This window comes from Pan troglodytes, chromosome 2 (assembly GCF_028858775.2).
Source record: "Pan troglodytes isolate AG18354 chromosome 2, NHGRI_mPanTro3-v2.0_pri, whole genome shotgun sequence".
Classification (NCBI taxonomy): Eukaryota; Metazoa; Chordata; class Mammalia; order Primates; family Hominidae; genus Pan; species Pan troglodytes.
This window is the reverse complement of record NC_086015.1, coordinates 73,293,676-73,315,602: the sequence shown is the minus strand read 5'-3', so window position 1 is coordinate 73,315,602 and position 21,927 is coordinate 73,293,676. Positions and strand designations below refer to the sequence as shown.

General features: G+C 42.0%; 1 protein-coding gene across 7 annotated transcripts in view; it reads left to right on the top strand.

The window, feature by feature from the left end:
* Positions 1 to 21,927, top strand: part of FRMD4B (FERM domain containing 4B) — a 373,681-nt gene that overhangs the window by 215,041 nt on the left and 136,713 nt on the right. For 6 of the 7 annotated variants that reach the window (XM_063806908.1, XM_009445839.5, XM_063806907.1 and 3 more), the window contains 2 exons: positions 15,325 to 15,390; positions 17,480 to 17,574. In XM_063806908.1, the coding sequence (XP_063662978.1) occupies positions 15,325 to 15,390; positions 17,480 to 17,574 (161 nt within the window). Of the gene's footprint in view, positions 1 to 8,084; positions 8,266 to 15,324; positions 15,391 to 17,479; positions 17,575 to 21,927 lie in introns of those variants that run through there. The other variant, XM_063806906.1, reaches the window with a different exon arrangement.

Below are 21,927 nucleotides of genomic sequence, written 5' to 3'. Positions count from 1 at the left end.
GTTCATCTTTATCGCGTGGTCTCTCAACGGCCTCCACATCCTGAGTGTTCTGACCATCACTTTCTCCACTGGTATGCTGGTAAATGTTTCTCAGCTGTTACCGGAAAGTGGTCCTGATCCAGAGCCCAAGAGAGAGTTCTTAGATCTCGAGCAGGAAAGAATTTAGGATGAGTCCATAGAGTAAAGTGAAAGCAAGTTTATTAGAGAAGTAAAGAAACAAAAGAATGGCCACTCCATAGGCAGAGCAGCACCGAGAGCTGCTAGATGGCTATTTTTATGATTATTTCTTGATCATATGCTAAACAAGGGGTGGATTATTCATGAATTTTCCAGGAAACAGGCAGGCAGTTCCCAGAAGTGAGGGTTCCTTCCCTTTTTACACAATATAGGGTAACTTCTGGATGTTGCCATGGCATTTGTAAACTGTCATGGTGCTGGTGAGAGTGTCTTAAAGCATGCAATTGCATTATAATTAGTGTATAATGAGCAGTGAGGACTACCAGAGGTCTTTTTTCATCACCATCTTGGTTTTGGTGGGTTTTGGCTGGCTTCTTTGCTGTGTCCTGTTTTATCAGCTGAGTCTTTATGACCTGTATCTTGTGATACCAGCCCTGCTGACCTCCTATCTCATCCTGTGACTAAGAATGCCTGACCTCCTGCGAATGCGGCCCAGTAGGTCTCAGCCTTATTTCACCCAGGTCCTATTCAAGATGGAGTCACTCCAGTGCAAACACCTCTGACACAACCAGCTCTGGGGAAAAAGGGACACTGATTTGCAACACTTGCCATTTTCTGTGGTGTAAATACTCTCACCTTGACTGACTTACTGATCTGGGAAGAGACGAGGAGTAGCATATCATTAAATGGTGTTACTTCCATGCAGATTCAATAACCACAAGAGCAAAGGTCATAGTAAATGTAGTAAAACAATTGGAAAGTGAAGAGTTTTATTACCTTTGCTTTTAATGCGATTTATTTCATTGTAAGTTCATGTACTTTAATATTAGTTGTACCTAACAACCAGCTTGAAAATGGGACAGTGGGCTTTCGTGAGTGGCCAAAAGCCAGCTCTCCACCACCATTCTGTCTCTCAAAAGATCTTTCCTCCCAGTTATGTTCCCTGGTGCTTGCCAAGAAATCTTTTTTTTTTTTAACTCCTTTTTCATATTTCTATGTTCTCCTGACCTGTGGCTTCCAGTTTTGTTGTTTTGTTTTAATCTTTGAATCCCACATTGGCTTCAAAAAGAGTCTGAATCCCATTTAAAAACACAGCCTGCATTAGGTGACAAGGAAGCTTTATGACTAAATAATATAAGCCTGTAAGTTGAGAGGAAATATTTCTTCTGTGACAGTGAAACAAGTCCTGGATGTTAAGATTAAGAATTTTTCTATATGTCCCAAATGAGTTTGACTTTTCTGTTTTTACAATTTGGTGATGCTTTTCTAAAACCCTTACCCAAATATGATGTTTCTACCAACAAATCAGAGATAGGCTAGGACTCTGGACCTAATACAATCCGTTTGTTTTAATTATAAACTCCCTAAGGAGGACTTATTTCAGCCTCTACCTATACATGAGTCACAAAAAATAAAGAGACTTGGAAAAGCATAAATCAGAGACATTCTAACAGGGTTGACGAAAAATTGAAACATGAAAACCCTGAGAGTAAGCATGTACTCCAAAATTAATGTAAAGTTGATTCTGATTTTCTAATTAATTTTTGCTAATTCTTAGGTTCTCAGGACGATGTATGTGATTTGTTTGCTTTGTGAGTGGCTTCCATTGAGCCCAGGATTTCCAAATGTATTATACCGTGAATAGACAATACCTAGAATATCTTTAAATTACAAGTACTGCAGTTTATTTTCAATATCTCTTCACACAAGTTACACTTGAGACTTTTAAGTTTTTGAAAGACGCAGTACTTTTTTACTCCTTCCTACAGGTTGTTTTTCACGGGAAAAGAGAAAACTGACAGTTGGCAAAGCAAAAAGTTTCCAAACCACAGGGTGTCTGCTGCTTGCATACTCACTGAAGCCAAAATTTCCATTTTCTACAAGGCAACTGGAGAACTTTCATTTCTGGTTAACCTGAACTGCAGATGAAAATGAAAATCCCCCCACCCCCAACCCACAGGCTGTGCTCTCAGCTTTTCTTAGTTCCATTTTTGTGACTTTTCCTGTTTACAGTATCTGTGCCCTCCCATTTTTTTGTTTTTTTATTTTTGACTCATTGATACTGTACCATGACGTCTAAAAATACAGCCTAACAACTGGTTTTAAGCAACGAGGCTGTTTCTTTCTGGAGAGGAACAGCAGAAATATCCTGCATGTTTTTCTGAAAATAAACATTTGACAGTCTCTTCTTGGTGCCTAATATGAGTTCTAATTGGAAAAGCACAGTCAGAATATAAAGAGAATCTTGCTTTTCACTGAAGTTTCTTCCATGTAGATATATACCCTGATTTTTCCCTCTCATGTTGTTTGTTGAGCACCTTTTTGAGCTTGGCCTAGCCCCTTATAAACTGTGGGACCTCAGACAAGTCATTCTCAACTTCATGGAATCTCAGATTATGGAAACTATCTGCTTCACAGGTAGGTTTGAGAGCTCAATGGCGAAAATGTATGTAAAAGCAGATGACATAGGCAAAGCCATGAACACATATTAACTTGCATTTTATGGAGATGAGAACAAAGGAATGATCTGGTCACAATCAGATAAGGTGTTAGAGTTTACCACCTTCCTTCCCCAGATTTGGACATATGGACAGCTAAAAATGGTGGTTGTAAGTTAGTCTGTTGATTATCACTAGAAAAAATCAGATTGAATGAATCCCCAGCTATTAGGTTTTTGGGTCTCTCCAGGGTTTAACTGGCAGGTTGATTGTCAACTTAAACATGACAGCTTAGTGTCTTAATAATGTAGAAGAGGCTGGGCATGGTGGCTTATGCCTATAATCCCAGCACTATGGGAGGCCGAGGCGGGAGGATCACTTGAGCCCAGGAGTTCAAGACTAGCCTAGGCAACATAGTGAGACCTTATCTCTACAAAAAAAAAAAAAAAAAATTGATTAGCCAGGCATGGTGGTGTGCACCTGTAGTTCCATTTACTTGGGAGGCTGAGGTGGGAGGATTGCGTGAGCCCAGGAGGCTGAAGCTACAGTGAGCTATGGTCCACTCCAGCCTGGGTGATAGAGAGAGAGACCTTGTCTCAAATAATAATAATCTAGGAAAACTTTTTTCTGGAGAAAAATATGCACTTAAGCAAATTAAAATAACCATTTCTGGAGAACAGGATAGTACTCAATAGCTTAGACATTATTTCCACTAATAATAGTACTCACGGCGCTAGGTAAGGATAAACTGGTAATACATGTCAAGCACTTAGCACAGACTCTAACACCTAACCTATACTCAATAAATGGTGTATTACTGATGATACAATTATCATCTGTGCTTTAAGGTAGAGTTTATAATAAGTTCAACCTGCCTTAATAAAAGAGGCAAACCCAAATGAGACTGATTTTTTATCCTTTCCATTTCACAGGGGCAGAAACTGAGATTTAGAGAGATACCATGATATTCTCTTAGGTAAATAGCAGAGCTGGGACACAAACTCAAACCTCGTGACTCTAAATCCTGTGCGCTTCTCATTGTCACTAGGCTGCTGTCTCCTGATGGCCTTCAGCTCCAGGCTTAATAAGTTGCTTTGCTTCTTTATTTTTCTTTCTTCCTTTAAAACCTGGCTTTTCTTTTCACCAGACTTATGAGATCAGGCTAGAATCTGATAAGGGATTGTCATTTATGAGAATGCCCTCCCCGGGGAATGTCTGCCTGAAGCTGGCTGGAATTGCCTGCCAGGTTGGCATTAGAGCTGCAGCAATGGCTGTCCATTGACTGGCCAGCCTTTCTTGTTTACTTTCTCCCAACCTCTGTAAGGCAGAAAGGAACATGCAGTTAAATGTTTAGAAAACACCATCAGCCCTCCAGTCTCTACTGGGAGCCACTTGACCAAGAGCAGTGGTCCAATATAAGTTCTCTCCATCAATTAATTTCTTTTCTTCCTTCCTTTCTTTCTTTCTTTCTTTTTTTTTTTAGACAGTATCTCACTGTTGCCCAGGCTGGAGTACAGTGGCACAGTTATGGCTCACTGCAACTCGAAACACCTGGGCTCAAGTGATCTTCCTGCCTCAGCCTCTCAAGTACATAGGACTACAGGTACACGCCTGTCTAATTTTTTGTAGAGACAGGGTCTTACGCTGTTGCTCAGGCTGATCTCAAACTCCTGGGCTCAAGCAATCCCCCCCGCCTCAGCCTTCCAAAACATTAGGGTTACAGGAGGGAACCACCACATCCGGCCTTCTCCATCAGTTTCCTCATTTCTCGTGCTTCCTGGGTAAAGAGAAGTGAGTTTTGCACATGCTTAGAACTCAATTCCATTGCCAGTTTATCTACTTCAGAGCCCTTATTATCTGAAAATATCATATTTGTTTAATTGTTACTAGTTTCTTTTCTTCTCCTCACCTCTAAAGCAGTTGTTCTCAAAAGAGGTGATTTTGCGTCCCAGGGGACATTTGGCAAGGTCTGGAGACATATGGGGGAGGATCTACTGACATCTAGTGGGTAGAGGTCAGGGATGCTGTTTAGCACCCTATAGTGCCAGGACTATGCTCCGCAATAATGAGTTATCTGGCTGCAAATACCAATGAAGTTGAGAACTGTAGGACAAGCTCCAGAGATAATGCCCTTTCAGTCTTATTGGCTGGTATATAATAGTGCCAAGAACAGTGCTTGCACTTAGAGAGTGCTCAGCACATATTGGTTAAGTGAATGAATGAACACATAATCCAGAGCTTTTCCACACTGAATTAATTACATGTGTGCTAGGCTACATCTTAAGCCCAGAGTAATATGGAGTCAGGTCCAGGAGGCCACATAACTGACAAATATCATCCTGTACCCTGAGTGTTCACATATGCATGACACAGCCATGGAAGCATCCCAACAGGTGGAGATTAATTCCATCCTGACTGCCCAAGGAAGATCAATAGCAAACATAGACACCATTTTTAGCAGCTGCCCATATTTCATCAGTGTGGGGCCAGGAAGTAGCCAAGGGATGGTGATTGTAAAACCGTTCTCCTCTTCTGGCCTTGCTTCGAGACAGTGGCCTGAACCAGCCAACTCTGGTTTGGTGAGTCTGGATCAAGCTTTTCAGAGCAGTGTTAGGCTTCGCAATCAAGGTGATAATTAAGTACCTAAACTACATGTGATTTAATATATAGGATGTATGAGATAGGAAATACTTTGTACTGAAGTCATATAGCCCTTAAGAGCATGGATTCTGGAGTCAGAACACCTAGGTTTACATCCTACTCTGCCTCTTCCTGGCCCTATGACCTTGTAAGGTGGGTCAGCCATGTACCTTTTCTGAGCCTCAATTTTCTCATCCATAAAATGAAGCTAGTAATGGAATCCACCTTACAGAGTTCTTATGAAAATTCATTTAAAACACACACACACATATATATATATATATATATAGAGAGAGAGAGAGAGAGAGAGTTGGGTTTTTGTTTTGTTTTTTTGAGGCAGAGTCTCGCTCTGTCGCCCAGGCTGGAGTGCAGTGGTGCGACCTCAGCTCACTGCAACCTCCACCCACTGGGTTCAAGCAATTCTGCCTCAGCCTCCCAAGTAGCTGGGATTACAGGCATGCGCTACCATGCCCAGCTAATTTTTTTGTATTTTTAGTAGAGGCGGGGTTTCACCATGTTGGCCAGGCTGGTCTCAAATTCCTGACCTCAGGTGATCTGCCCACCTCAGCCTCCCAAAGTGCTGGGATTACGGGCATGAGCCACCACGCCCGGCCATAAAAGGCCCTTTGTATATAAATGAAAGGATTTGGGATAGTTATCAGGCACACAGTCAGCAGCTGTTATTTTTGTTAGCATTTCTCTTAAGGCATGTTACTCAATTACTCAATTTCACCTTTGGCAAACTGAATTCTCCTCTCCTTTGTCATTCCTCCCCTCTTCCCTCATTTCATTTTCCTTTCCTCCTTTGCTTCTTTTACACTGCCTGCTTTTCTCCCTCCCTCATTGTCTTTTTCCTTCTCCACTTCCAGTGAACCTGCAAGAGATGTACAGGAGTCCTACTTTGGTACGACTGATGGAACCTGAGATTCTACCCAACTTTATCTCTGTATGACCAGGCACCACTTAACCTCTGTGCACTTCAGTTTGGTCATCTATGAAATCTAAACAGAAATCTCATGCCCATAACCCCATCACTTCAAGAGGCCAACGTGGGAAAAAATTGCTTGAGTCCAGGAGTTCGAGACCAGCCTGGGCAATACAGCAAGACCCCATCTCTACAAAAAAATAGAAAAAGTTAGCCAGGCGTGGTGGCACATGCCTGTGGTCCCAACTATTCAGGAGGCTGAGGTGGGAGGACTGCTTGAGCCCAGCAGGTCGAGGCTGCAGTGAGTCATGTTCATGCCACTGTACTCCAGCCTGGGCAACAGAGCAAGACCCTGTCTCAAAAAAAAAAAAAAAAAAAGAGAGAGAAAAATCTAAACAATGACTCTCCCTGGTAGGGTTGTTAGCAACATGAAAGAAGTCACTACACATGCGAAGCACTCCATACTCGTGTGACATGTAGTAAGTGTTTGCTAGAAGCTAGGAGAATCATTTATTGACACTTAAAAAAGAAGTCTCCAGTGATTGCACATTGGGAGGGTAGGCACTGTCTTGAAAGAACTTGAGGGAAAATCACAGCTGACTCCATTTGGAGACATCTGTGTCAGTCTAGGCCATTCTCTGAACGGGAGTGTCAATAGCTCATATTCAGTCAACACCCAGAGATGATATAAAGGGGCCCTGTTCAGCTAGGGTTGACATCATTAGGGTGAAATATAAAACTCCATCCACTCAATAGATCCCAAAGTAAGAACGTCCTAGATACATCCTTCTCCCGCTCTCCAGTTCCTCCAGAATATCTCATCTGATGAGGAGTTTAATAACACACCTTGTTCTCTGGGTGGAATGGGTGTTTTTTATGTGTGAGTTTTTCTGGGCCAGGGCTTGGGAGTTGCCTGGAAAATCCTCGCTTTGGATTGTGCTCTGTCCATTTAAATCATTTGTGAGCCAGATGCAATGGCTCACAGCTGTAATCCCAGCACTTTGGGAAGCCAAGGCAGGAGGACTCCTTGAGCCTGGGGGTTGAAGACAAGCCTGGGCAACATAGTGAGATCTCCATCTGTACAAAAAATTAGCCAGGTGTGGTGGCACTTGCCTATAGTCCCAGCTATTCGGGAGGCTGACGTGGGAGAATCACTCAAGTTGGGGAAGTCAAGACTGCAGTGAGTCGTGGTTGTGCCACTGTACTCCAGCCTGGGTGACAGAGTGAGACCCTGTGTGGAAAAAAAAAAAAATCATTTGTGAATGTATTTCAGTGTTAGCTGTGTCTGGGTTCTGAACAGTTAAGACATTTCTTAACTCAGCAGATATTTATATACCACGGTCTCACCGTGTGCCAGGCACTGTTCTAGGCCCTGCAGAGACAGTGGTGAACAAAGCAATAAAGCTCTTAGACAGTTTTGGACCACTGTAGGGCTCAACTGGAATTATGGAACCTGCCTAGATAGCTGGGTTTTCACCCTTCCAGATGGCAGATTTCACTCTAGAAGGTGACCGCACAGAAAATCGTGAGGAGGCATTTTTATGAAGCAGGCCCTTTCTCACTAGGCTTTCGAAAAGGTCAAAAGGAATAAGGGAGAGAGAGAGAAGAAAAATTTTTTAAAAGGCTTGCTGCTTCCTTACCAATTTCATATGTTTCTGTTCCAAAGAACAACTAAAGCAAAACCAAAGTAGGCTAGGATTTTGGTCTTTTTTTTTAGCTATTTCCTATTGCCTTTTAAGATGACCCCGTTGTTATGAGTGGTTCCATACTGCCCTGTCTTGAATTGCCTTTTGGTTTCTTACCAACCCACTCTCCTCTCTCATCTCCTAAACCAGGCAGTGGGATTGGGGACCAGGGTGGGGGAGTGTGTTCTCATAAAGACTTGAACCCCACTATGGGCTGCCGCATCAGGGCCCTCCTTGAAACCAGAGGTCTGGCTTATAGCCAATTCTCACTTCCCTTCTGATCTTCCTCATTTAACCACTGACCAGATGGACAAAGTCTTTCCACCAGTAATCAGCACTTGCACTCTGAGGACTGACTCTTATCAGCTGGGGAGCAAACACAGGCCAGCTGGAGACCGAGGTGGGAGTTTTAATCCAACACATGTAATTTTTGCCTTCGAATTCCTGGGGTTCAATGAAGGGAGAAGGTAGCGGGAAGGGGATCAAGTCAGAGTAGATGTGAAGAGAAGCTTTCCAAAGAGATCGTTTTTTAAATATGTTTTTTATTTCATCTGAAGCATTGCTGCTATTAGCTGCCACTAGGTAGGGGTCAATTCTGAAACTATTCTGATGGTCTCTGGGGGTTCAGAAATGATCCTATATTTGTAAATATAATCATTGTGCTCCACATACAGCTCTTTTCAAATATAACTCCTGTTTTTTTGTTTTTTGGTTTTTGCTTTTAGAGACAGGGTCTAGCTGTATTGCCCAGGCTGGTCTTGGACTGTTGCTGGGCTCCAGCGATCCTCCTGCCTCAGCTTCCCGAGTAGCTGGGACTACAGGCACACACCACAATGCCCGGCTAATTTCTTAATTTTTTGTAGAGATGGTTTCTCACTGTGTCGCCCAGGTGGGTCTCAAACTCCTGGGCTCAAACAATGCTCCTGCCTCAGCCTCCCAAGGTGCTGAGATTACAAGCGTGAGCCAACACACCTGGCCCAGGTCAGGTTTTAAGGTAAATTTAAAATTCCCAGTTGGGGTTTTATTTTTTTCTGTTTGTTGTTATAATTTTAAAAAAAATTTTTTTAATTGACAAGTTGGGGAAAAAGTTCATTTGAATAATATGGTATTTATTACATGAGTAACCTTGTTCAGGTCACTTACGCTGTAGCCTGGGAGTCAGAGTCCTGACTTTTAAGCCCAGGTCTGGCTTAAAAGCCCAGGTCTGACTAGCTGTGTGGCTTTGGGCACATCCATTCCTTAATTTCCCCATGTTTCAAATAAGCAGTGGTTAATGGATACCGTCTAAGATGCTTTCTATTTATAAATTCCGCAGTTCTAACTACTTCTATTCAAATTATGTTTTTCTGGAAGTGAAATGAGTTTTCATGCCTGCTTCATGATTCTTTGTTTTTGTTTTTCTACCCACTCATCTGATGCATCGAAAATGGGCTGCGTGGGAAGTTTTCTCACCATTTGTCACTTTACAGTGTGTGTAGTACCATCTGTATTGCTAAGTGGTTAGCACTTTGGGCTTTGAATTTGGATCTGGTTCTGCCACTTATGAATTTTGTTATTTATCATCTCTCTAACATCAGTTGGAGTGCTAAGAGTACCCACCTCATGTAAGCATCATGAGAATTGATTATGTAAAGTGCTTAGTGCAATACCTGGAATATAGAAAGTGCCTAGGAGTGATATTATTGATATAATTAAAGTGCCTCGCTGGGTGCCAGGCACACAGAAGACACTCAGAAACCAGTGGTTCCTTCTCTTTCTTTATTTCCCCTACAGCAGCTCTGGAGAATTTTTCTGCCATATGCTTGTTAAGTGACTTGTTAACTTTACCTGTTATTTATCTTCTTTAAAATGGGTCAGTAATATTCCTCCCATTAAAAATGTGTTTTTTTAAATAGGAAAATATATAGATTACAGAAAAGCGTAGCTGTCAGTTTTCAAACAAATGGGGACTACAATAATTGTGGGCCTCAGAAGTGGCTGATTTTATTCTGAGTTTCAGATTAAATGCTGTCAGGACATTTCTTATAAGGCTCAGAAAGGTCAAGTAATTTCTCTAAGGTAACACAGCTAGTAAGAGATAAACTATGATTTCGATCCAGAGTATAACTGCATTAGAACTCCTGTGCAAGTTACATCACTTGTCAGGCCTTAATTTCCTGGTGGTTAAAATGAGGATGCCCCCTTGATAGGTTTGTGTAGAGGTTGAAATTCTATACATTAATGAGTGTTAAATGTCAAGCACTTTGCCCGGTCCACAGCAGGGTTTGTGTTTGTTTTGGTTGTGTCTCTTCGCTGGCACCACTTAAATCAGGGTTTGCTCACTCAGATGACAGAACTCATCACACCTCCCAGGAGCCTGGCAGGTCATACATACATTTGGGTGAACCGGAGACCACAAAGCTCATCGGAATAGAGAACTACTCTGCCCTGCCCTTGCCAAATATTGCCATGGAAGAAATCAAGCCCAGAATTTCCAGGTCTTACCATTTGTCAAAAGAAGCTGTCAATCTGGATTTTTTAATTATGTGGCATTACCTGATTTCTAATATTATCAACTAATATTTATTCATAAGCACTGTTGTGGTGAACAAAACATATCCATCACTTTTCCACCTCCAATTTAAATAAGTGACAAGGGCAGGCCTTTCTGTTGCTAGCGAGCATCAAATCAGCCCCCTGACCTATCAGCAGAGCCATCTTTCCACATGCTGAACACCATGTGTGCTGCGCGGACATGTAACCCTGGTGTTTTTCTCTCTAGTTCATCTGTGCTACCCTCTCCAGCCTGCCCTGTGTGGTGTTCCACCAAACCCTCAGGTGTTTGTTCATGCCCCCTCCCCAGATGTCAGCCTCTCTTGGTTGTTGTATTGTCATCGATGGGCGCCTCAGTGATTATGAGTAGATGACCTTCTCATATTGATGACATCATTTGGAGAGTCTATGCTTTGGAACTCTTTTGCTTTGGTTTTGGCATGGAAATTTGTGGAGTCTTATAAAGATGCTTTTAGTTGCAAGAAGCAGAATCCGGCTGGGTACTATCGCTCACATCTATAATCCCAATACTTTGGAAGTCCAGGGCGGGCAGGTTGCTTGAGCCCAGGAGATACGGACCAGCATACACAAGATAGTAATATCCTGTCTCTGCAAAAAAATATATAAAAATTAGCCAGGCATGATGACATGTACCCATAGTCCCAGCTACTCAGGAGGTGGAGGCAGGAGGATCACTTGAGCCCAGGAGGTGGAAGCTACAGTGAGCCACCTTTGTGCCTCTGCATTCCAGCCTGGGTGACAGAGTGAGACTATCTCAAAAATAAATAAATAAAGCAGAATCCTCCCTCTTAGCTTAAGAGAGGGAAAAAAATGGATTTGTTAAAGGAATACAGGGCATTTCATGAAACTCAAGGACAAAAATTCACCTGGATCAGTGAAAAGGACTATAAGTGACTGGAAAACATTAGGAACCCTGAAAACAAATCTGTTAAGCTTTTCTTCTTAGGCCGCATGATTTCTCTTGCCTCCTTTTTTTTTTTTTTTTTTTTTTTTCTGAGTTGGTGTCTTGCTCTGTCACCTAGGCTGGAGTGCAGTGGCACGATCTTGGCTCACTGCAATCTCCGCCTCCTGGGTTCAAGCAATTCTCCTGCCTCAGCCTCCCAAGTAGCTGGGATTACAGATGCACACCACCACACCCAGCTAATTTTTGTATTTTTTTAGTAGAGACAAGCTTTTACCATGTTGGCCAGGCTGGTTTAGAACTTCTGACCTCAAGTGATCCTCCTGCCTCGGCCTCCCAAAGTGCTGGGATTACAGGCGCTAGCCACTGCACCCAGGTCTTTTGCCTCCTTCTAGCTACTTGTCTCCCTCATTCTTTCTGCAGGTGGCTTTCCTTTTCTCCACACACACAAAATAGCTGCCCATAAACAACCAAGTTTGTATCCTCTCAGACCCAATTCCAGATTCCCTGGACTGAGGTTCTGATTGGCCCAGCTTGAGTCAAGTATCTATCCCTTGCCCAATCAACTGAGGACAAAGGGGCAGGACCAAGTAAAACCTAGCCACCAATGCCTAAGTTTGTCATGAAATGGTTAGGCACATCAAAAAGATATCTACAGTTGAATAGTCTAGAATAAAATTATCTGTTGCTAAAAGGAATATTGACTAATATGAGGGAGTTCCAAAGCAAAATGGAAAGGCAAAAAAGATGATTTTTTTTTTTGAGGCAGAGTTTCGCTCTTGTTGCCCAGGCTGGAGTGCAGTTATGCAATCTCACCTCAGCCTCCCAAGTAGCTGGGATTACAGGCAACTGCCACCACGCCTGGCTAATTTTTTGTACTTTTAGTAGAGACAGCGTTTCACCATGTTGGCCAGGCTGGCCTTGAACTCCTGACCTCAGGTCATCCACCAGCCTTGGCCTCTCAAAGTGCTGAGATTACAGGTGTGAGCCAACACACCCAGCCTGATTTTTTAAAGTCAGGAAATAAACTTATTTGGATTATGGGACAACAGAGTAGCTTTAAATATTTTCTCAATTATGACATATTCCTTAATGGATTAATACTGTGTGATCTTTTGAGCATTATTTTATTATATCTTTCTGTAGGTCCTACACCTAGGATTAGCTTTTGAAGGTTGTTTTACAAAAGAAGTAAAGTGATTTAAACTGACACATTTATTTATTTCTCTCTTAATTATATCCTCCTCTGGTATAGAAATACTGACACATTTTATTTCTCTCTTGATTATTTCCTCCTCTGGTATAGAAAAGCAGAAAAAAAGATGACTTTTTTTTTTTTTTAGTTAGACATTAATTCAAATCTTGACTTGGCTGTTTTCTTGCCTATGTAACTTTGAGTAAATTACCATAAACTCTGTACCTCAATTTCCTGTCTGTAAAATGGGGATGTTGCCATGTTGTAAATTTTTGCAGAGCTTTACTGAGATAATACATGTAAAAAGCCCAGCTCAGTGCCTAGAACTAATAAAGACTTGCTCTGTTTTCCCTTGCCACCGGAGGTGTATATTTGACCTTGGCTTTGCAGAATTAAGGACATAGGCTTAGGCCATGAGACAAAGTAAAGCTTACTCACTTACCTCTTAGCACTACCTCAGTGGTTCCTGTGGGCCACATCTTCATAATACCATGATCTAACCAGCTGAGCTAGTTTTCAGACTCTTAAAGCAGAGTTCGATCAAAACTATAAATTCAATAATTAGTATTTTTCGCCTTGAAAACAGGTTACTTATCCCAGTCTGAGGCTCAATTTAGCTGTTAAATGGGGATAATAATACTAATCCCAGAAGGTAACTGTGCCGCTCAGAAATAATGTATATAAAACACTTCATGCAATGCTGAATAGGTTGTTGGTACTCAGTAATGGAGGCTATTTTCTTTTTCAATTAGGTTTATATGTATTTGAGTTCCTAGAACTTATAGTTTTGTACAACGGCTTAGAGACAAAATGCTGCCCCTGCTTTTCAAAAGTGACCTAGCAATTCCACATCCATGGACAAAGCTAGATGTGCAAAGTTCATGGTGACATTGCTTGTGATAGCAAAAGATTGGAAACAACCTGTTTCTCTTATTCAATTATTGTGTATCCACACAATGATTGATACTATAGAGTCTTTAAAAAGAATGAGGTCCATCTATATGTGCTGACATTGGAAAGATCAACAAGAATCATTGAATTTAAAAAGCAAAAGGCAAAACAGCAAGTGAAGCATAGTCCTACTCAAATTGAAAAAGAAAGAAACAACAAAAAATATGTATACACACACATACACGGATAAACACATATACACACATATATATCAAATTTCTGGATGGTTACACTCACACAGAAATATTAAGAGTAGTTCATTTACAAAACAATACATTCAATATAATATGTACTAAAGTAAAATAATATGAAATATTTTAATATGTAAATATATATATCTGAAAATACATATAAAAGTGGTCTATGAGGATTCTTAAACTAATAGGATGGTGATTTCTGCAGATAAAATGGTTTGGAACATGAGTTAATCAAGGAGTATCTTAGCATTCTATGCATTGTTTAAGTATTTTACAAAGTTTTTTTAGTATTGTAATTCTGAATAATAAAAAACTAAATATAATTGAAAATGTATATATCAAACTGTTCTTAACTATGTATCTTAACTGTTCTTAACTATGGTGGTGATAGTAAACTATGTTGGTGGACTAAAAGTAGGGGGAGAGTTTCCAAAATGAAGACTTTTCATTTTTATTTTAAGAGATGAGGTCTATGTTGCCCACAGGCTTGGGTGCAGTGGCTATTCACAGGCGTGATCCCGGCTCACTACAGTCTTGAACTCCTGGCCTCAACTGATCCTCCCACCTCAGCCTCTTGAGTAGCTGGGACTATAAGTGCATGCCACCATGCCCAGAGAGACGTTAAACATACCAGTGAATAAAGACTTTTTTTTTTCTTTTTTTTGGAAAAGGGTCTCTCTGTGTCACCCAGGCTGGAGTGCAGTGGTACAATCTCAGCTTACTGCAGCCTCAACCTCCCAGGCTAAAGTGATTCTCCCAACTCAGCCTCCGGAGTAGCTGGGACTACAGGCACATACCACCGTGCCAGGCTAATTTTTGTATTTTTTGTAGAAAGGGGGTTTCACCATGTTGACCAGGCTGGCCTCAAACTCCTGCTCAAGTGATCTACCCTGATTGGCCCCCCCAAAGTGTTGGGATTACAGGCATGAGCCACTGTACCCAGCTGAATAAAGGCTTTTTTTTTTTTGAGACAGAGTCTCGCTGTGTCACTCAAACTGTAGTGTAGTGGCGTGATCTCAACTCACTGCAAACACCACTGCCCAGGTTCAAGCAAATTCTCATGCCTTAGCCTCCTGAATAGCTGGGATTACAAGTGTAAACCACGTGCCTGGCTATTTTTTGTAGTTTTAGTAGAGACGGGGTTTCACTATGTTGTCCAGGCTGGTCTCAAACTCCTGGCCTCAAGTGATCTGCCTGCCTCTGCCTCCCAAAGTGCTAGGATTACAGGAGTGAGCCACTGTGCCTGGCTGCCTTTTTTTTTTTTTTTAATAAAACATTAATTCCAGGAAAAATATAGTAGTTTCCTCTGGGATGGAGAGGCTTTTTTTTTTTAATAAAACATTAATTCCAGGAAAAATATACTAGTTTCCTCTGGGATGGAGACCTACTTTTCATAGAATAATTTTGTGTGCATTGTTTGAACTTGGTGGACTGTATGGACATTATTTTTGCAATATATTGACTAGCCTGTGCTCTTTGTTCTTCTTTTAAATCCAGTTACTCCCATATAATAAATCTGGTTTTGGCCAAGCCTATTTATTAACTCAACTAAAGCCATTTTTAGGCTGAGCCCATCTCATATAAAATAAATGATACAACGAGTCCAAAGGTTTGCTTGCCAGCCGTGGCCCTGACCCCACTCTTGCTGTCTTGTTCCTGCAGATGACAGAAGGCAGGCACTGCCAGGTGCACCTCCTGGATGATAGGAGACTGGAGCTGCTGGTTCAGGTAGGTGTTGCCCACGTGTGTGTTGCCCAGATAAGTCTTGCCCAGGTAGGTTTTACCCACACGGGGACAGCTCATCCTGGTTCTCTCTCTGAGCCTCATAGTCTGTATTCAGGCTTCTCCGTTATCTTTGCCTCAAAGCCAATGACTCAGAATTGATCAAGGGGAAAAAAACATCTTCGAAGTCAGAAAACTTGGTCCATATGTTAGAGTAATTATAGCCTGGTGACATGGATTCAGAGACACTTGAGTTCCAATCTCAGCTTGACACTTAATAGCTCTGTGACCCTGGGAAATTGACTTTACTTCTCTGAGCCTCTTGCCGGTAAATTGGGAACCGTAGTACTTCCTGAAAGGATTATTGTGAGGTGAGAATCTGTCTGCCACTGTCCAGCTACATGGCATTGTGCAAGTGAAATACCCAGTTTCATTAGCTATGAACTGCCTAGGCTTCTCAGAAGAATTATGGTTAAAAATCAAGCTAGATTATATATGTGAGTGAAATCTCTTTGTAAAATATATGGCACTATATAAGTGATGATATAGATATATATATTTTTTTTTCAGACGGAGTCTTGCTCTGTTGCCCAGGCTGGAATGCAGTAGCATAATCTCAGCTCACTGCAACCTCTGCCTCCCGGGTTCAAGTGATTCTCCTGACTCAACCTCTTGAGTACAGGCCACCACCACCTTGCCTGGGTAATTTTTGTATTTTTAGTACAGACAGGGTTTCACCATGTTGGCCAGGCTGGCCTCGAACTCCTGACCTCAAGTGATCCACCCTCCTCAGCCTCCCAAAATGCTGGGATTACAGGCGTGAACCATTGTGCCCAGCCAAGCGATGATATTTTTATTGTTGATGCTTCTCTTTCTATTCACCCAACACTCTGGACCAAGAGTCTTTAAAAATTGTGAAAGTCCCTGCGGACGGGCCACACCTACAGCTAGCCTAGAATTTTCTCCTCTAACCAAACCTAAATTCTTTTCTCTTCTGAGGCCTGTCCCTAGCCCACTATGCTTAGGCTTCAATTAGAGTGAAATAGTACAGTCAACAGTAGCTTTGCCCAAGTAGACCTTTAGTCTAGATGTCTGCCTGTTTCTTTTCTTTTTTTCTTTAAATCATGTCCATTTATATCCCCAACAGCCATTGTACTATACCCTAAGCTATTTGGCTCAAAGTTCAGAAAGAATCCATCCAGAGTGCCCTCCTGCAAGCATTCCCCTTTTCTTCCCCAGTCCCTCCAAATCCAGCATCAATTATCACTCCAGGCATTCTGGCTGGTTCCAAGCCCATGCTTATTCTCAGCAGATCCAGAGCTTCCCAAAAGCTTATAGATTACATCCTTCTTCTAACTAGGTGCTCATTACTGTTGATGATGATGTGTGGAATGGGTACAATTTCTCTATCTTAGGAAGGAAAAGCTTAGGCTTTAGAAGGAGACAGACTAGGTTCAAATCCCTGCCCTTACTAACAACGTAACATCAAGCAAGGTGCTTAACCACTCTGGGCCTTGGTTGACTCATTTATAAAATGGAAATAAAAAGCCCTACCTCATAACTCATTATAAGGATTAAATGACAATGGGATATAAGTTCAGCATAATAAATGATAACTATTATTATTATTATTAATATTTTCATCAGTAGCCCCACAGCTTTGAGTCTTGGGCTTCTTCAACTGGCCACCAACAAGCAAAATGTTTCCTGCAATCTTTTATATATCACAGATAACCAAGCAGCAAGGTGTTTAATATTCCTTGTCTTGGGCATTAGCACCACGTTACATATAAAAGAGTATTTTTTCCAAAACATCTTAGTAAGTGCACCTTAGAGGGAAAATGTAAGGCACTTGAGTGAATTGCAAATACATGAAAATGATAGTCTCATTGATATTCCTATTCCCATCTCTTCTCCTTCCCACAATTCTTAAAGAGTTGTCTATAGTACATCAACCTAATCCACAAACAAGGGCAAGTAATAAAGGAACAAACAAATAAACAAAAGCTACTTTAAACTATTTAGGGGAGAGGAAGGTGGTAGCAGTAAGAGAGAGGCAACCAAATTGCTTCTAACCAGATTTTTATTTTGACAGCCCAAACTTCTAGCAAGAGAGTTGCTGGACCTAGTGGCTTCACATTTCAACCTGAAAGAAAAGGAGTATTTTGGAATAACATTCATAGATGACACGTAAGTCCTTTAATAGTTTTAGTTTCTTTACCTTTGCCTGGGCTACCTACTTGCTGTCTTCCATGATTAACAAAAAAGGAAATAAGTCCTCCAGCATTCAGAACATGTCCTGCTTAGCTAAAGGTTTTTTAATATGCGATTTTTCTCCTAGGATTATTGCAAAGGGAGAAGAAAAGGGATACTGACCATTTTAGGAACTCAAAATATTGTTCTAAATGTTTTAGAAATGTGTAGTAATGAGTTTGTTATTCCCGATTACAGTGTATCTTCTCATGTCTTTGAATGTGATTGTGCTTGCTAATTTAGCTTATATGGTAGAAATATTAGATATTTACTCACATCTTGAAACTGAGTGGATGTGTTGGTGTTGGTGGCAAGAGAGCTTACAGGCAAATTTGTGGCCCACTAAAAAACATGTATATAGTTTAATATGGAATGAACTTTTAAACTACCACTTAGGTCCATTTTATGTTGCCTTCTCAACTATCTTTTTCTTTTTTTTTTCACTTTTGCCTTTTATGCTAAGTTGTTGAATGTTGCATATATTTGTCAACAATATATATGCTCCCCAAAACAAGGCAGGTAAATAAAAATAAATTCATGAGAATTTAACACTCTAAGCAAATGTGTTTGGATTTACTAGCTCTTTTCTCTGTGTGTGTGTGTGTGTGTGTGTGTGTTTGTCTGTGTGTATCTGTCTGTCTTTTTTATGGAAGCCCAATTTGCCTACATTATATGCAGCCCGATACACTATCAGAGGAATCCTTCCACTTTCTGCAGATAATTTCCAAAGAGCTCCTTAAATGTTAAAATGCAAGAAGATGTGTTCCAGACATAAAATATGTTGGCCAACCATCCAGCATTCTTTTCATAATGCTGCCAATTTAAATATTTTTCAGTTCTTTAGTTTAATCAGGTGGAAAATCATCTCAAGAAGGAGTTAATTTGCTTTTGACACCTTGTGGCTTCTGATTATTCCCAGCCTGGGTGGGCTGTGAGCCTAGGACCTCCAGGATATGCCAGCAGGCATGCCAGCGCAACTTGCGCTGCGCAAAAACCAGGCAGCTGAATTATCAGGAGGAATAGAAAAAACCTGAAAACTTGATTCTGGACTGAGGATGTTTCCCAAAGAGGGCTCAACAAGGCAGAAGAGAGTACACTAGACATCTCTCACCTCACTCTGAATCACTCAACAGCTACCATTTGAGAGGCTCTGTGTGAACTGTCCTCTACTGGATGAAATGGGAAATGCCGACATGCATAGCCAGCACCAGCTCCTGCGAATCAGTGATTGAACAAGCACACACATAGGCTGAATCCAAATGTGGGTGAAATCATAGCAAACAGTATAAGACATAAAGCCATAAATATACAGTGGCTAGGTTATATGGTATAAACTGTAACTGCTATAAGCACTATAATTTAGGCAGAGGTCACATAGAATAGGGGTTAACAGCATGAATATTGGAGTAATTTATTCATTGAAAAAATATTGGCTGGGTGTGATAGTTCACACTTGTAATCCCCGCACTTTGGAGGGCCGAGATGGGCAGATCCCTTGAGTCCAGGAGTTTCAGAGCCACCTAGGCAACATAGGGAGACCCCATCTCTACAAAAAAAAAAAAAAAATCAGCCAGGTATGGTGACACATCTGTAGTCCCAGCTACTCGGGAGGCTGAGGTGGGAGGACAACTTGAGCCCAGGAGGTTGAGGCTGCAGTGAGCTATGATGGTGGCACTACTGCCGTCCAGCCTGGGTGACAGAGTGAGACCTTGTCTCAAGTATATATATATATATTTACATTAAGAGTGGCTCACACCTGTAATCCTAGCACTTTTGGAGACCAAGGGAGGGAGTATTGCATGAGGCCAGGAGTTCAAGACCAGCCTAGGCAACATAGTGAGACCCCATCTCTACCAAAAAAAAAAAAAAATTAAAAATCAGCCAGGTGTGGTGATGTGCAACTCCAGTCCTAGCCACTCAGGAGGCTGAGGCTGAGGTGGGAGGATGGCATGAGCCTAGGAGTTCAAGGCTACAGTGAGTTTATGATCATGCCACTGCACACCAGCCTAGGCAATAGAGCAAGACCCCATCTCTAAAAATAGAAAATAAAATATTTTTTTGAATGCCCACTCAATGCCAGGTGTTGTTCTAGATCACAAGGATTCAGCTAGGAGTAACACAGACAAGGCCCCTGCTTTTATGGAGCTCATATTGCAATGCTATAGTCTAGCATAACAAGTAAACAAACAGACAAATCAAAGGAATATCAGCAATTATAAGTGCATTGAAGAACATAAAAGGCCATGACCAAGAAAACTTGGGGTCAGTTTTAGACAGGGTGGGCTAGGACAGGATCTAGGAGGTGACATGTAATGAAAAGCAAGAGCCAGTTCTGCAAAAATTTGGGGAGACATTACAAACAAAAACCAGTGCAAAAGTCCTGAGGTGGGGCTAAGCATGACTTTTGTGATTTGTTTTTTGCGAAAGAAAAAACAAGGCCGGGCACAGTGTCTCACACCTCTAATCCCAGCACTTTGGGAGGCTGCGGCAGTCAGATCACTTGAGCCTAGGAATTCCAGACCAGCCTGGGCAACATGGTGAAACCCCATCTCTACTAAAAATACAAAAACATTAAGGGGGCATGATGGTGCACACCTGTAGTCCCAGCTCCTCGGGAGGCTTAGGTGGGAGGATTGCGTGAGCCCAGAAAGTGGAGGTTGCAGTGAGCCATGATCTCACCACTGCACTCCAGCCCAAGTGACAGAGTGAGATCCTGTCCCAAACAAAAAAAAAAGCCAGTGCGATGAGAGTACAGAGATTAAGAGGGAAAGTGGTACAGGAGGAGGGTTGAGAGGGAGGTAGGAGCAGGTATCAGAGAATCTTGATAGCTAGCTGTGTGACCTTAGAACACTTACTTAACATCTCTGACACTCAAGTTTTCTCATCTGTACGCTGGACATAATAACAGTGCCTTATATAGTATGTACTACATAAGGCACCTGTAATAGGGTACTAGTATTCAATACTATTAAATCAGGTAAGGTATGCAGAGCATATAGCACCGGCCCACAATAAAAGGGAGCTGTCATCCCCATGTACTGCAGTAAGGGAGTGTTAAGAAGGAAACTGAAGGAGGACTGGAGCAGGCGTCACACAGACAAGTAACTAAAATTGGATCTTGCAGGTAAGGTAGACTTTAAATAGATGGGAGGGGAGATGAGAGGTGACATTCTAGGCAAGAGTTATTTTGTGGGCAAATGCATGAACATGGCAACGAACAAGGTACATTTGCCCAAGGGTGAAGACGTTGGCCTCATCGTGGGGACAAGATCATAGGTGAGCCTTGTTAGTCACACAGATGGAGGAGGCACACCCAGTCCATGGAAGGATGTTATAGGGAGGAGGAATGTGGCTTTGACTTGCAGTGTCAGAGGTCCCTCAGACTGCAAGGTTTGTGGCAGACTGGAAAAGAGGGTCCTGGCCACATGGGAGGCTTCAGGAAAAGCTCCAAGCTCAGTTGAATATAAACCAGACAGTGTGTAAGTAAGGGGTTCAGACTGTAAGACCTTCTCTTCAGAAAGAAAAGAAATAGCAGGCTGGGTGTGGTGGCTCACGCCTGTAATCTCAACACTTTGGAGGCTGAGGAGGGTGGATCACCTGAGGTCAGGAGTTTGTGACCAGCCTGGGCAACACGGCAAAACCCCGTCTTACTAAAAATACAAAAATTAGCTGGGCGTGGTGGTGGGCGCCTGTAATCCCAGCTACTCAGGTACCTGAGGCATGAGGATCACTTAAACCCAGGAGGTGGAGGTTGCAGTGAACTGAGATTGTGCTACTCCAGCCTGGGTGACAAAGCGAGACACTGTCCAAAAAGGAAAAGAAAAGGAATAATAGGAATGACTTCCTTCAGTTATTTGGGCCACACTTCTTGTTGTCTGCCCTGAGATTTCTTTCTCAAAACTACGCTGGGAGAAGAATGGTTCACACAGCCTTTTTCCCAGTTACCTCCTTTGGTTCAACCAAAGGAGGTAACTATAGTCATGGTCTTTCCAAGAACCCCGGCTCCAAAATGTCCTCTGTGCACTCCCCTGCAAGTGACGGCAGAGTCTCTTTTTGAATTATGACCAGTTTGGGGAGGTGTCTCCTGGCTCTAGTCGTGTTTATTTTCAGAAGAAGTATGAGCGGGGCTGTTGAGGGGGTGGAAATTGGCCATTTCTACCTTTCTGGGGAGCGGGCCTGGAAAATTGCTTATGTCTAAGGGTGTCTCGTTGGAATGTCTTGGTCACAAGCCTAGTTCTTTTTCTTTGGTAAATATTTTTGGAAAGTATTTTCTTTCAGCACTTTCCTCCT